This window comes from Zonotrichia leucophrys, chromosome 19, assembly GCF_028769735.1.
Source record: "Zonotrichia leucophrys gambelii isolate GWCS_2022_RI chromosome 19, RI_Zleu_2.0, whole genome shotgun sequence".
Classification (NCBI taxonomy): domain Eukaryota; kingdom Metazoa; phylum Chordata; class Aves; order Passeriformes; family Passerellidae; genus Zonotrichia; species Zonotrichia leucophrys.
The window spans coordinates 6,752,682-6,768,480 of NC_088188.1; the positions used below are offsets into that span (position 1 = coordinate 6,752,682).

The following is a 15,799-nucleotide window of genomic DNA, read 5'->3' on the forward strand; positions in this document are numbered from 1 at the left end:
TGGCTCCTGTGTGCTCAGCTGGAAGAACAACAACGCCTTCCCTGGGCTGCTCCTCCCTGCAGCCCCTCCTGAGGCTCACAGACCTCTCTGCACACCCCAAGGATTGCCTATCCCAGCAGAGTGGCTCACATTACTCCCAAACATCTCTGTGCACCCTGTGACAGGGTTTGGACAAGGTGGAAAAGCCACTGTGGGCACAGGACGGGCAGGACTCACCCACCACACCCCTGTGTGAGCATCTCTGGGATGTGGTGGCCTCTCCCACTCCTGCTTTAACTCCCCTGCTGTATTTTCCACTCCAGCAGGCATTGCTGGCACCTGAGCATCCTCCAGCAACATCCCTCATCCCACCTGGTGTCTCTGATCCTGGATCCCTTCCCTCGTCCCCCGGCTCCCAGGGAAGGGAGCGCAGCTGGAAACTCTGCTGCTGCTTATTGGAATAACCTTTCAGGATTCATTTAGTGCCGCTTGCTTCCACCCCACCTTCCCACCGTCAGCACTTCACTAATTGCAGCTCTTAACTCCTTGTGCCCAGGTAGCCTGAGAGCAGCAGCTGCTGGCAGGAATGGGGTCCCTCTGTCCCCCATCTCTCTTTCCTCCTCAGATAAAGGATCAGCCTAGTGAAGCATGAGCACCACGCTCACCCCATTCTGCCTGACCCCATTCCTGCTCCCATCTCACCCCACAAGCTTCCTGCTCTGGGAAAAGACCACAAATCCCAGGCAGAATCCCAGGCACCACCTGGGAGCATCAATCAGCACACGGCTGGGCAGGGAAGAGGCGAGAGATCCCGAGGGCTATGGGAGCACTGTCTGCCTGAGCCTTATTCAATTATGGCTCTCGAGTTCAGCCTGAGCCCGGCGCGGCGGGGACGGGGCTGGCAGGGGAGGGGGTGGGTACGGCCCCCTAATTCAATCACAGGGCACAGCAATGGTGCAGCTGGTGGGGGAGAAGAGATCTCGCTGTCAACACCGGGAGAATGAGGCTTCCTCAGCTTTCCTGGGTGGCTCTGCCCACTGACCCCTCACAGCTGCATTTCCCAATGCACCAGGAATGGATCTGTGTCACTGTTAAGGGCTGGGGTCTGGTCCTGTGCTGGTGCCACCACACAGCATTGCTCTGATCCAAGGCCACCTGCACTGAAAGGTGGGATGCTGCCAGCTCTGCCGCCACATAGCTTTCTGTGCAAAGAGAAAACGAGCCAAGAAACTACATTTTCAGGAAAACTGAGGTGTTTTTTACGTAAGTGCAAGAGCAGGGCAGGAGGAAGGTGAGATGCTGTTTCCCAGCTGACACCATGAACCAGCGAGTGTGACTAAAACTTGGGAATGATTTGCACGGGGCTTCAGGCACTGTGGTGAGGCACTGAAACCTCAGCAGCTGCTCAGGGAGACGAGGACAGAGGGACACAATCAGGTAGGAAAGAGAGCAGAGAGCTGGGAAGGCAGATGCTTTCCCTGAAAGCATTTCCAAGGTCAACGCTCCAAAGTGGAGCAGAGCGCGGGTTTGGCTGAGGCAGGGGAGCGGGACCACGCAGGGATGCTCGGTGGGAGGCACAGGAACGCCCAGCTCCCAATTCCTCAGCCCAAGGAGGGCTCAGGGAGGCACCCAGACAAGGTCACGGTCCCAGCAGAGCAGTGAGGGAGCTCAGGCTGCGCCGGCTCTGCCTCCGCGGCAGCAAATCCAATCGCGGCCAATAACAGGGTGGAACAAAACCCAGCAATGCAATAAAACCTCCCGGCGCCTTGTTCACCTGCAGCCTGAGTAGCACAGGAGGTGGCACAGCCTCTGTGGGCAGCCTGGGGAGCCCAGCAAGGGCAGGCAGGGTTTGGGGTGGCCCTTGGTGAGCTCCCCACGGGTGACAGCTCATCCCACGAGGAGAGGGGACGGGCAGATTTGTGAGCAGGGGAGAGCTGCTGATGCCTTGAGAAGCGGGGAGGTGAAATCCAATTGTGCAGCATGCACGGCTGCCATTAACCTGTCTGTGTACTCCCGTGGCCGCCCGTCCCTCTCCGCCTGACAGCCAGGGCTGCCCCGGCTGCCTGGGGTGTGTGCCTGCCTGCTGCAGCAGCACACAGCCCTGCCTCAGGCTTCTCCCCAGTGCTTTGAGCTGCTTCCAAAATGGAGAGCTGGCTGAACATCCCCTGGCGAGCCAGAGAGAGGCAGAACTGATTCCTGGAGAAGGAGAAATGGTGGCAGCGTGCGATGGGCGGCTGCAGGAGGAGCTGCTGGGGCAAACCACAGCTGCCAAGTGAGGCCAGAATAATGACAGCACCAAACTTCCTTGAAGGAGGACATTCCTTGGGAATACCCCATGGGTAGTATCATCTCCATCATCTCAATCTTTAGATCTAAGGGTCTTAAGGGCAGTTTTGGAAGCACAGACGTGTTCATGCCAGGGTTGCAAGTTCCTGGGGGATGCAGCTAGGTGGGGTTGCATTATTAGAAGGGTCCATTTTTCCTGCTGGCAGGGGGAAGAGGCAGGATCTGGGCTTGCTTTGCTCAGCCCCACACTGCTCCTGGCCCACGGGGAGGCTGAGAGCAGGCTGGTGGAGAAGGGAAGGGAAGGGAGAGGAGGGCCGGGGAGCAGGGAGGAGGCGCAGCCAGCCCCGCCAACCGCCTCGCCTCCCCGCATCCCAGCTCCATTTGCAGATTTATTAAATCGAGAGCCAATTCCGACATAATTTCTTTCAAGCAGCTCCACCTCGCAGGTGTGCGGAATTTGTTTGAGATAAAGAAAACCATTACAGAGAGACAGCAATCTTCAAAGACCACCTCGGAGACCTGAGAGAAATAAAAACACTAGCCCGTGCAAATGTGCAATTAAGTTTCAGAATACTCCTGCTCCATGAAAAGCTCCGTCCCTGCAGAGAACAGGCCTTTAAGGCAATTTTCCCAAACCCTATTCAGCATTCACTCAAAAATGCCTTTTTAAACAACATGTGATTTTTTTTTTCCCCTCCCTGCCTCACTCCTCCTCCTCCCTGCGCTTGCTCCATCACTTCCAGGTGGGACACAGACAGCTCTGGTGGGGATGTGGTTCCTCCCCATTTGGAGGGGGACACAAAGCACAGGAGGGGTCCCATCCACACAGGCACAGCTTTGTCACAATCTCCAGTCATGTCAGATCCACAAACCAGGGATTTTCAGAGCTACTCTTGCTATTCAAGGAGACCATGACACCAGCATGGCCCCGCCTGGGGACAATCTGCCAACTATTCCCAGTTGAAGGATCTTCATATCCCTTATTCATGGGTCACTCTCTGCTTGGTGATTAATTAAAAATGCATAATTAACCTGTGGAACGCAGCGCTGCCATGAGGTATCGGGGAGGCCAGGAGCTTAGTGGGATTCGGGGGAGGATTATATGTTTAAATGGATAATGAGAACATCTGGTGGTACATTAACAGGGATGAAGGAGAATTAGGGAGAGGAGCTTGGCCAGCCACCAGCACAGGGTGCAGGAGGGTGACCACGGGGCTGGCTCAGGGAGGGCACTGCTGCTCCAGCCACAAGCCTGGCAGAGACACCAACACACCCCTGCACCCTTGGCAAGTGTGATTTTGGGAATGAGGCAGTGACAGAGGTGTCACACAGGGCTGGTCGCCTTCGGGTTGGAGGTGGCTGCCTGGGACAGCAGGATGGTCACAGCACTGCCAATCCTTGCCACGACACCCAACCCAACAACACTTCTTGTCCATGGAGACCTGTGGCATGACTGTGACCCCTGGAGACGCCCGGATAAATCAGCCAGAGTGGCCTTAAAGCCCAGGAGAGCATCCATCAGCTGCAGCACTTGCTGCAGGTGACACCTCGCCTGCGTGCGCGGCCATCCGTGCTGCTGGTGGCACGCCACCAAGAATCCAAGGAAAAGTTCAGGAGACACAAGAGCAAGCCTCAGACAACCTGGCCATGCAGGAAATGCCATCCCAAGGGTGTGCAAGAGGCAGTACCTGGGGGTCTCCAGCTTCTGAACAACACGTGGCTCCCAGGACTGAGCCTGGCACACGCCTTCTCCCTGTGGCAGCATCCCTTATCCACCCCAGGCTCCACACAGAATCACAGACACCACCCACCTTGAACAGTGGGCACAGACCATGTGCTTTGCTCCACCTCTTTCCCCAAGCCTCAGTTTTCTCCCTGGCAGGCACAGCCAGGGACTCCGAGAGCAAACTCCGGGCTGACGACAGGATTACTAAATCCCTGTCAGCAAACAGGGCTCAAGCAGCTGCTCTTTTGCATTGTAAATCTGCTGCTCCAACTGATGGTAGTGCAAGGCCTGGGAACCACAACTTATTGGGGTGAAAAGCACTGAGGGCTCTCAAAAATGTCCCCAAGAACTGGGGGGAACCTCAGCTCTTCATCCCACTGCATCTCCAGAGCTTGGAGAAGGAGGGAGAAGGAGCTCAGTGCTCCCAGCAGGACTCTGGATGCTCTCCATGTCCCTTCACCACTTGGCAGAGCTGATGCCACCAAGACTGGGCAACCAGAGGGATTTTGGGCGTTGTGTCCCCTCTGGGCTCTCTGCCGGTCCCCTGGGACGAGGTGGCTGCAGCACATCGTGCTCAGCCTGCCGAGCACGGCCGGGGCCTGCCGGGCCGGGGTTAATCTCGTTGTCACACTTTCCCTCCTTCTTGCTGGCTCGGCGTGCTTTGACCCGCTGTGAAATTGTGGCCAACAGCTCTGAATATTTTAAGAGCAGCAATGCAGTGATGGCCGCGCACGGCGGAGCGGCAGCAAGGCAGGCCGGGAGCTGGGCTGGGCCCTCACCTCCCCCCCGCCACCACCAACCCATTAGCACAGTTCAGGGAAACCTAAAAAATTCAAAAGACACTGAAATATGCAGCATTTTTTGCTCTCCCTGGAAATGACGCGCTTCGCTTCCCAGATGCTCCCGAGCAGGACGTTGTAAATAAGAGGCTTTGTCACACACAGAGGGTGTTGCCAGTGGGGCTGGGGGATGCTGCAGAGCCCAAATTGACACCCCAAAGCCTGTCCTGGCGACAGAGCCATGCTTGGGGCTTGGATAAACCCGCACTGGCATCAATGCCCATCCTCACTAGCGCAGTCATTAAAGGAGATTCCCCTCTCCATCCTTGGCTTGGATAAACCCGCACTGCCATCAGTGCTCATCCTCACTAGGCAGTGCAGCCATTAAAGGAGATTCCCCTCTCCATCCTTGCCCTCTGCCCGCTGCTCCCTGCCCCTTTTCCCCCTCGGGGCATCCCCTCGGTGCCCCCTCCCCTCGGCCGGGCGGGACTCGGGTGCCGCAGGACCTGACGCAAACACCTGTCCTCAGCACTTCTGCTATCTGGGGCACAGCAGAGCAGCAGCGGCGAGGAATTAAAAAAAAAAAAAAAAAAAGTCTATTTGCATAAACCTTCCAAAAAAGAAGAGCTGGAGCCTGAGTCTGGAGAGCTGGAATATCAGTCAGGGAACGCTGGAGCCGGTAGGAAGTGCAATAAGTATTTGGGAAGCGTCACCAGGACCTGGGCACGTTCTGCCACCAGGTCCCTGCACATCCCCAAAGTGCTGCCCCAGGGCTTGACACCCCATCTAGGAGTGACATTGGGACACTTTTGTATTCAGGTCTTAAGAGGGCAGATTAATCGCCATGTGCCGGGTCTGTCATGTGCAGGGATATATATTCTTCTCAGAATTTACAAGTAGTTCTGTCTGAGAAATAAACAAGTGGAGATAAAAATTACATTGTCACTGTGCAGGTGTGATGGATGGGCAGGACAAGCCCTGGGAGTGCCAGCAAGGTGCCACTGGTACAGGGAGTGCCAGCACCTGGGACAGCTGGGAGATGCCAAAGGGACTCCAGGAAAGGCAGTGGGATGTACTCTACCAACCCCAGCCTGTTGTGTCTCTGTCCCAAAAGCCAGGAAAAGTGGGAACAGCCACCAAGGCCATCCCCAAGTGAGGGAGATGCCTGGAAAATATGATGCTGGTGATGGTGACCAGGATGCAGTGGTGGGGAGATGCCTGGAGCAAAGCAGTGGCAGAGGGGGCTGCAGCCCTCAGGTCAGCTCCTTGTAAAAGCCTCTTGGGCTCTGTCTCAAGCCCCAAATCCTCCTCTCCTGTGTGTTTCCAAGGTCAGCAATGGCCAAAAGACACAGCCAGCCACAGGATTCCCCAGGGATGTGAAAGAAGGATTGATGCAGTTTACACCAAGCCCCTTTCTTGTTTGGTTTCTCCTTCATCCTCCTCTGCTTCCCGAGGCTGCACTGCCTTGGCCCGGCTTGTCAGGGAGTGACAGAGCACATTGCCTGCTGGGGTCACTCCCTGGGGAGGGACAGCCATTGGCTCCTCACAGTTTAAATCTGAATTCACACTGAAAGCACTGAAACAGCTCTGCGTGGATCCTCTTCGCAGCCTTGGGCATCCTGAGGAGTCATGACTCGGCTCAGCCTGCCGGGATGGAGATCCCAAAACCATCTGGGGACATCCAGCTGCCCCCAAGGCGGGTGCCTGGCTCCAGGCTGGCACCCAGCAGCTGGTCCAGCAACTGCCTTCAGTCTATTAATAAAGCTGGAGCAGCTGGTGGAGCATCCACCGCCAGTCCTTGGGATTTATCCACACCGCTCTGCCTTATCAGCCATGCTTTTCACAAGCACTTAAATTCAGGAGGAAAAGGAAAAAGTGAAATCAGATAGAAATGCAGGTCTGTTTGCTGTTTTCTCCAATGAAATGGTTCTGGGTAAACAGCAGACGCCTTTGATGAAATCCCAGCAGGCTTAAACAATAAAGCTGGTTACAAACTCAATCTGGCGCAGATATCAGATCTGAAATTGTTTCAAAAAACATGTCAACATTTTCTAATGCTGCTGCAAAACTTCCTCGGCACTTTGCCACAAGCTGCATCTGTGACGCAGGACCTGCGCCGCTGTCCCGGCTCCTGCTGCCGCTGCTGCACCTGCCCTGCCCTGGCACCTCTGCAGCCTGCTCAGAGGGACACCCTGGGCTGCAGGAGGAGGCTCAGCAGCATCACCTGGGGTGCAGGAGATGCAGATTCCCAGGAGATGCACGCTGGGGGTTGTGTTCCAGCTGTAAATGCAGCTCCCATCCCCAGGCATGGCCTGGCTGAGGGTTTGCAGTGCTTGATGAGGGGCAGCAGGCAGCGTGGGCATCCCTCTCATCACATCCCAGGGATGGAATTCAGCTCTGGGTTCATCCCAGGTGTTACCAAGGATGACTGAGCTTTCCATGGAAAAGCAATTTGCAAAGCCTTGTGGTGGCAGAGGAGCAGAGCCTGGTGTCCCTCCTGCGTTCTGGGTCCTGTGTGCCACCTCGGCTGGGACACCAGGGCAGGATGGGGATGCACAGGTCCAGCTGAGGGAATGCCTGGCTGGGGGCAAAGCTTGGTCCCTCTCCTTGGCACAACAGGGACCATGCAGTGCAGGGCAGCTGGGTCAGGGTGACAGGGAATCTGGCAGCTCCATTGGAGTTGGAGTGACAGGAACCATCCAAACTCAGAAAACATGCAGAGCTGGAGTGCAATGAGGCAGGTCCTGTGCTAGCATTGCCAGGACCAACCTGCCATTTACCTGCACTTCTCAAACTCTATATCAACACATGGGGGTCTCTGCAGGGCAGCAGGGGATGCAGCTGAGGGGGTGAGAGGATGAGGAGGAGGAGGAGAGACCTCATCCCACCACAAACACCAGCACCAGCTCTAAAGGTACTTGGCAGAGGGGGCTGCAGCCCCCAGGTCAGCTCCTTGTAAAAGCCTCTTGGGCTCTGTCTCAAGCCCCAAATCCTCCTCTCCAGTGTGTTTCCAAGGTCAGCAATGGGCAAAGCCTTCCCAAAGGCTCCCACCTCCATCCATAAGGGATCTGCTCCCCGAGTGTGGGGTAAGACACACTCATCCCATGTGGGATCCAGCCCTACACAGACCCCATCCCACACTCCAAGGAAGCCCCCAGCCCACAGCTGATGCCTGCCACACCTCATGTCCCGTGTGGCTGTGATGGAGCAGCAGAGTCTTCATCCCTCCCACAACTAGGAATGATAAAAGGGATGAAGAGAGGAAAAATGGGGCGCGAGGAAGAGGATGGGGAGGATGGGCAGCCCTGGGGGGTGCAGGGGGCCAAGCCTGAGTCCCAGAGCAGCACGGGGGATGTGGCAGAGCTGACCCCTGTGCAGAGGTTGCCTCTGCCATCGATCCCTGTTGCACTCAGGCTCATTAGGGCCGGGGAGCTGCTGCGAGCGGCTGCTGCAGGAGACAGACGGGGGGAGCGCTCGCTGTGGCTCCCTGGATCGTATTAAATATTTACTTTGTTTTGTTTTGTTTTTCCCAGCTTATATTGATCAGAGATGGAGTGGGGAGGGGCTGGGGGGAGCAAGGGGGTGCTGCTGGATGCCGGGAGGGAAAAGCAGAGGAAACGACTGAGCTGGAAATCGGGGACAGAGCACGCCAGGGCGTTCCCGAGGGATTCACCTGCTCTCCCAAGGGACACCCAGCGCTGTCACCCTGCAGAGATGCTCCCCTCAGAGCCATCCATCCCTTCAGGGCCGGGATGGGCATCACCAGCACACGGGGTGGGGAGCAGTGGGGCAGCTCCCACTCCCCATCCCACACCAGCATCTCGAGGGATGCGGGATGGAGGGGATACCCAAGGCAAAAATCATCTCATAGCTCGGGGTATCCCCCCAGCCCGGGCCGGGAGGAGCCCCCCGCACCCAGGCTGGGCCCCGGGAGCGGCCGCGCAGTCGGCACTGTTTCTATTTCGAGAGGAGCTCTACTGGAAAAGGAACAAAAGCCGAGCGAAGCTATAAATAGCCGCCTCCTCCTTCACACCAGCGCCTCCTCCGCCCCAGCATCCCGAGGAGGCCGGGGGGGTCCCGGAGCCCGGCCCGGGCTCAGCCCCACTGCCAAACCCCCTCCGCGTCTCCGAGCCAACGTCTCCATCTGAAAACCAGGGGGAATAGCGAGCCGGGGAATATCTGCTGGCTCTGAGCAGCGCTGTGCCAAGTTACCCAGATCAGCGGCTCTGCCCAGCCACAGCCCCGTGCCCCGGGGGATTTGCCCTGCACCCAAAACCACCCCGCGGGCACGGATTGCACCACCTGGGGATGCTCCTCTTGTCCCTGGCCCTGTCTGCGGCTGGCAGGGAGCAGGGAGAGCCGAGGAGCTCGGGCAGACCTACTTTCAAGGCTTTAATCCTTTTTGCTTAAAGAATCTTTTTTTTTTTTTCCCCTCTCTCCCCTCTCTTTCTTTCTTTCTTTTTTTTTTTTTTTCCCTTTCTTTTCCTTTCCTGCTCGGCAAAGATGGGGTCTGATCAGAGGAGAGACGCAGGGAGCTGACAAGCTGCGGCGTACGGAGAGAAAGGAGAAAGAAATACATATTTATTACCCTCAATTATTAAAAAATAGATAGCAGCAGATCTTAGGCCCTGGCAGAGGCACTGCAGAGTCGTTTGTCTGAGGACTATTTTGTTTTTTAAATTCCATTGAAATTATAATACTCCGGGGCTTGTTAGCACAAACACCCCGGCACATCCCTGCCGAGGGGGGATCATCCCAAGCCCCTCTGCTGGCTCGGGGGTGCCTCCCGCAGGGTGCCTGGATCCAGCACCCGATGGGATGCCGGATTTGCAGGCAGCGGGGAGGGAAGGAGGGATGCTCAGGGATGCAGGAGCGGATGCATCCAGCAGCTTTTGTGCCCCTCTGCCTTCCCCCCGCGGGGATCAGGAGGGATGTGCCCGGTGCTAGCACGCACCAAACGCACATGGATGCCCAGCTAGGTGAAGGTCTCATGGACAAGACCCTCACCCAGGTCACCTCGGGCCAAAAGCAGCCCGGTGACATTCTCGGGTGACATTCCCCGTGCCCAAGGACGGGCTGTGCGCCCCTCGGGCGGCACCGTGGGGGCCCCGCGCTCACCGGGATGGGGTTTCCCCGAGCAAAGCGATGCAAACGCAAGCTGGTGCAAATGCAGCTGGAAAAAAAATAGAAAAAATAGAAAGCGGTTCCCAAGTGCGGCACACGGGGCTGGCGGAGCCGCTGGCACCTCCCCTCCGCTTGCAGGGCTGCTCCGAGAGGAGAGGAGCCCTGCCAGAGCAGCAGCAGCCAAATTCCCTCCCAGTAAACAGCGGCTGCATCCTCCCCGGGTGAGGATGGCGATGGCGGGACTTCGGGAGCACGTGGAGCACCTCTGACACCCTCTGATTCCAGCACCGCTCCCTCTCCACATACAGGATCTGTTGGAATGTGCTGGATCTCCACGGACCTGCTGTGCCATCGCCTCTCCAGGGCCAAATCCCCCCGGCCGCTTTTGGCACTGTGAGGCACCAGAGCGGTCACGGCTCTGCCGGCCCAGGCAGGAGCATCGCTAAAAGCTGCTCACCAAAGCTGGGCGGGCTCCAAGCTGCCGTGCCGGCTCCGAGCCGCTGTGCCAGCACCGCCGGGAAGCAAGCAGCCAGCGGGCACATATGCTGTTCAAAAGGAAAAGGAGCTTTCTACACCAAATGGAGCTTTTTCCGCTTAATAACCCCCAAATCCTAATCTGTGCAAAGAAGATTGCCCCCCGCATCTCCCCGTCCTGCATCTGCCGCTCGCCCTGCCCGCACTTAACACCCCATCAGCACCTGCCCCCGGCAGGGAAAGCAGGAGAAAAACCAAAAGCGGCCCTGGGGAAAGCAGGCGATGCCCAGGAATGGGCTCATCTCCCCTGTCAGCAGCGAGCCTTCACCATTTGTCATCAGTAAAAATAATACTCCTAAAAGTGTCCCCCCTCTGATTGCCGGGCTGTGGGTTTCCATGGTGATGCTGCTCCGCAGGGATGGCACGGGGGGATCGGTGGGATTGGCGCTTCCTCCCTTCGGGAGATGGGACGTGGTGTTGACATCCGGAGCGAGGACAGCACCGGCCCTGCTGCTGGCACAGGATCCTGAGGCTGAGCCAGCTCTTTCCACCTTGGGCTCGAGCAGCCTCACCCAAAATAGCAGGGGAAGAGCAGCCTTGCAGGGGAGGACAGGGATGCTCCTGTATCCCAGTGGTGCCACTGAGGCCGTGCCCTGCACCCTGCTCCTCCTCACTGACTCCCACCAGGATCCCCCTTGCTCCTGGCCTCGTGGCTCTCCCTGCAGCCTCCCACTTGTTGCAGCTGCTCCTAAATCAGATTTCAGCCTCCTCTGGTGGGTTCTGAATGAGGGCAGCACCTCACCCATCCCAACCTTCTGGGAACCAAACAGCAGCCACCACTGATGGGGTGTAGGTGCCTTGAGCTGCTGCTGCTCCACCAAAGTGCTCTGCAAACATAATCTGCTCTTAATAACCCGAGTCTCTATTGATCGTGGCTGAACCCTGGAATTGCACTTGGCAAACAAAGCCCGAGTTTTTGGGCTGTTTGGGGGAGACTGGAGCAGCTCCCTGGGGTGGGGGTGAGTGGCAGTGTCACCCAGGGGTGCCCCAATGTGGGACAGGTGATGTGGGGCTGAGGTGGCCGTGTCCTGGGTCACTCTCTGTGAGGGGGGCTTTGCCTCTACACTCCCTTGCCAGGAGCGGGGGACACCCCAGTGGGAGACAGCCCTGGTCACACCTGGCCACCATCACCATGTCCCTTCAGGCTCCCACACTTCCCTGCCTGGCTTTTGCCTTCAAACAAGATTTTGGCTCGTGCTGTCAGATCCCATCAGCAGTTTCCAGCAGCCCAGGTTCCTGCCCGGCCCCAAGGCAATGACATCCCACTCATGGCCTCATGCTGCACACCATGGAGCCCCCCTGCCCCTGCTGCTGGCCTGTGCCACTGGCTCCAGCACTGCTTCAGGGCAAGATGGGTGTGAAATCACGCTGGAAAATGCATCTTTTTACATCTCCCCAGCAGGTTCACTGATGTTTTTAGGGCAGTGCTTCGAGGCCACCTGGAGTGTCACCCACAGCTTCCAGCACCCAGATGGGACTGCAGGGCACCGGGTGTGGCATTTTAGGCAAAAAGTGGGAATAACATCCAGCCAAGCATGGCCATGGCTCTGACCCTGCCAGGCTCCACCAGTGCAGGTCACTGAGCAGCCACGGCTCCTTCACATCCTGAATCTGACTCCAGGTCCAGGCAGGCTGAGCTCTCCTTGCTCCCCCCAGCACCACCACAGGGACAGCCTGGGCCACATCCTGACCCCCTCCCTTGCTTCAGCGGGCACAGAGAGCTTGTGGCTTCCTATCAGCTCTTTATGAAATTAAACTTTTATAAGCAGAAAGGTTTCTGGGCTCTTGGCTCCCCGGCGCAAGAACCGCAGTCCAGCCTGCGCCTGCACCCTGCCCACTGGCTGCTGCCCTGGCAGGCAGGGATGGAGGCTGGACACTCCACTGATGGCATGAGCGATGGAAGGGACAGGGATGTGGCTGCCCATGACCTTGGTGTCATCCTTGACCTGGAAATCTCCTTCTCCTGCATTGCCAGCGTTGCGCTCCTGCCTGCGGCTGCCTGCGGCCCAGGCTGTGACACCCTCACCCAGGATGGGGCTGCACCCACACTGTCACCCACTGCCACGCACCAGCGACATCCCACCGCTCAGAACCCACCCTGATCCCCACCAGTGACTGCACAGATGAAGCTCTCGGGGTGCAAGAGGCCCAAAATGCCCTCAGGAACAGCAGCACTCGCCCGGCCATGCTGCCACCATCCTGCTGCACACCGTGTGTGAAGCTGTCCCCTTGGAGCTGCCTCCTTTGGAGGTGTCAGCCATGCACAGCTCCTGCTGCCTCCCTTGGAGGTGTCAACCATGCACAGCTCCTGCTGCATCAAGCCCTGCCATGGCCTCAGACTCAAGCCTGGTCCCTGGCAGTGGGATGTGGAAGGTGGTGGCAGTGCCACCATCAGCCCGCACTGGCACCCACCTTGCCACCATTCAAAAATCAGCCACCCCAGAGCCCCACAGAGGGGTTTGGCCCAATCCCAGTGCCCCAGCAGCAGCTGTCCCCTTGTCCTCTTGCTTCACATGTTGGATGTCCCCTCCATACCCTGCTTGGGGCAAATGCTGGGGACAGGGACGCCCTGCCCAGGGACACCTGGCCACGGTGAGGCAGGGAGGGGAGAACCTGTGGCAGGATGGAGGCCTCCTCTAACTGCCTGTTGAATTATTCAGGAACGGTATTAACTTATAAATGAGTGTGTTTGACTGATTTTGTGGTTGATGTACAGATAAATTCTAATGAAAGACAGCTACAAGATTTTAAATAATTAATTAGACTGCCACTTAACAAAGCCTATTTGGCACTCTATTTCCTTGCTTAACAAGACAAAAAACTTTAAGAATAGGTTTTGCTTTAGCCCACAGGCTCTTCAATTTGCATTTTGTTTTTCTAGCTCCACAAATGAAAGCCGTAGATCTTGACCTTAACAGGCTACCCCTGGTGGGATCCAGCCCTGTCGGCAGCCTCGCTGCCTGCCTCCACCTCAGGCTCCCCATTTCCCAGCCTGGACGAGGCTTTTCCTCCAGCAGGGCTGGGAATCGAGGCTGGAAAGCAGGACAGCTCCAAAGGCTTGGGGATTGCTCTCAACTCATCAGCCGGGCTGGGTTAACACACCAAACAAAGCTGAGCCGGAGGAAGGAGCACCCGAGTGCGAGGCCACGCCGCCGCAAGGTGACATTTCCCCCAGCGGGAAAAGCCTCTCGGGGGTGGCACAGGGGGCTCTGCCCTGCCCGGGGGGCTGCACCCCAATGCCAGGGGCTGCACGCAGAGTGTTGGTACCTTCCCCTCTGCCCGAGCCTCGTCGCAGAGAGGGGCATGTGCTGCCGGTGGCGAGGGCTGGGCCTGGGGCTGTGTTGTCGCCCCCTCCCCGGGGCACGGGGCAGCACTGGGGGTCCAGCCGGGTCCCCCGCATGTCACCGCTGTCCCCAGCATCTCCCGGGACCGGCCCCGGTGCGGCGGGACCGGGGGTGCTGCCCCCCCCTCCCCACCGTCCCGGACCCCCCGGGAGGGCCGGCGGCTCCCCCGGCCGTGATGTCACAACGCTCCCCGATGATGTCCCAGGCGGTTGCCATGGAAATCGCGTGATGTCACAGCGGAGCGATTCTCCTCGGGGGGGGCCGAACGGGACGGCTCGCCCCAACTTCCCCGCCGAGCCCCCCGCGCTCCCCGGCGAGCCCCGTTTGCCGTTCCCTCGCCCTGAGGGACGAGCACCGACCCCCCCCACCCCCGCTCCCGCCGCATGTCCGCTGCCTCCGGGACCCGCCGTAGCCCGGTGCCCGCGGGACCCGCCGCGTCCCCGGTCCTGCGGGACCCGGCGCCTGCCCTGCCTCCCATCGCTCCTCCCGGTCTCCCGCCTCCCCGCCGCGCTGCGCTCCCGCCGGTGCCGCTCCCCGGGGGGTGCCCGAGCCTCGGTGGCGGCGCCGGTAACGCGGTGGCGGCGGGGGGCGCCCGGCGGCGCGGCCCCAACTTCGGCGGGGAGACAAACTTCGGGGCCGGCCCCGCTGCCCCCGGTGCCCGCGGCGCCCGGTGCCCTCCCGGTGCGCTGCTCACCTTGGCGGAGCATCTTGGAGCCGGGGCGGGCGCGGTCTCCCGGCGGCGGCGGCGGCGCTCAGAGCCTCGGGCGCGGCGGCGGCGAGCGGTAGCGGCGGCGGCGGCTGCTGCTGTACCGGGAACGAGGAGCCGGAGCCCGGGCGAGCGGCCCCCGCGGGGGCATGGCGGGCCGAGCCGCAGCGGCACCGGGGAGCGGCGGCCCCGGAGCACCGGGGAGCGCCGGCCGCGCCTCTGCCCGCCGCGCGTCCCGCCGCCGGCTTTTAGGGGGGAGCCGCCCCCTCGGGGCTGGGGCCGCCGCCGCCCCCCACCCCCTCGGGCAGAGCCTATAAAGGGGTGCCCGGTGCCGGTGCCGCGCTGCCTGCAGCGGCGGGCAGGGCTGGGCAGGGCGGGGCGGGGCAGCGACGGGGCGGGCAGGGCTGGGCCGGGCTGGGCTGGGCTGGGCTGGGCGAGCCCCCCCCGGGCCCCCCCCTTCCGCCGCCGCCGCCGCCTCTCCCGCCTCCCGTGGACAGTTCGTGAAAGTGCCGCTGCTCCCGTTCCCCGCGCCGCCGCCCTCCCTCCACCCCGCCGGGGGAACGGCCCAGCGCCGCCCCCCCCAAGCTCTGCGGTGCCCGTGGGACCGGCTGTCACCCCCGGCACATCGTTGTCCCCTCTGCCGTCGCCGTCCTCACCGTGCCCCGTTATCGCACCGAGGCTCCGCCGCGCCGCCCCGCGCCTGCCGTGATCACGGCTGTCCCCGCTGTCCCGCCTGTCCAGCACCGTCCCTGCCGCTCCCCGGGGACCGTCCGTCCCCTCGGCCCCGTGTCGTCCCCTCTGCCCGCCTGTCCTGCCGAGATGTCGCTGTCCGATCGGGTCTCCGCTGTCCCCGCCGCCCCGGCACGGTCCCGCCGCTCCCTACAGTGCCCTCCGCCCCTTCTCGTCCCCGCCGTCCCACCGGGGTCACCGGGGGGCTCTGCTGTCCCCTCTGCCTTCCGGCGGCCGCTGTTCCCTTTGTGTTCCGATCCCTGCTGTCCCCGCACTCCCCGCCGCGGTCCCGACACCCTGGTGTCCCCGAGCTGTCCCCGCTGTCCCGGACAGTCCCTCCCGCCTCCTCCCCGTTATGCCCCCGGGAGCGCAGCTGTCCCCCCGCCCCGCCGGGATCGCCGCTTTCCTCGGGGGGTCCCCGCTGCCTCCTCGGTCTTCTGTCGTCCCCTGGAGGTCCCCGCTGACCCCAGACTGTCCCTGCTGCCTCTCGAGGGTCCCTTTTGCCTCTTTCCCTCTGTCCCATCGAGGATCCCGTTATCCCCGCTGCCCCAAGAGGGTTCCGTTACTCCACCGGGAGCATCGCTGTCCTCAC

The 15,799-nt window shown here is 60.1% G+C and overlaps 1 protein-coding gene across 1 annotated transcript in view; it reads right to left on the minus strand.

Annotated features, from left to right (window-relative positions):
* Positions 1-14,831, minus strand: part of RTN4RL1 (reticulon 4 receptor like 1) — a 29,590-nt gene extending 14,759 nt beyond the window's left edge. The window contains exon 1 of the mRNA XM_064729435.1: positions 14,467-14,831. Coding sequence (XP_064585505.1) covers positions 14,467-14,479 — 13 coding nt within the window. The 5' untranslated portion in view covers positions 14,480-14,831. The remainder of the gene's footprint in view (positions 1-14,466) is intronic.
* Between the last annotated feature and the right edge of the window lie 968 nt (positions 14,832-15,799).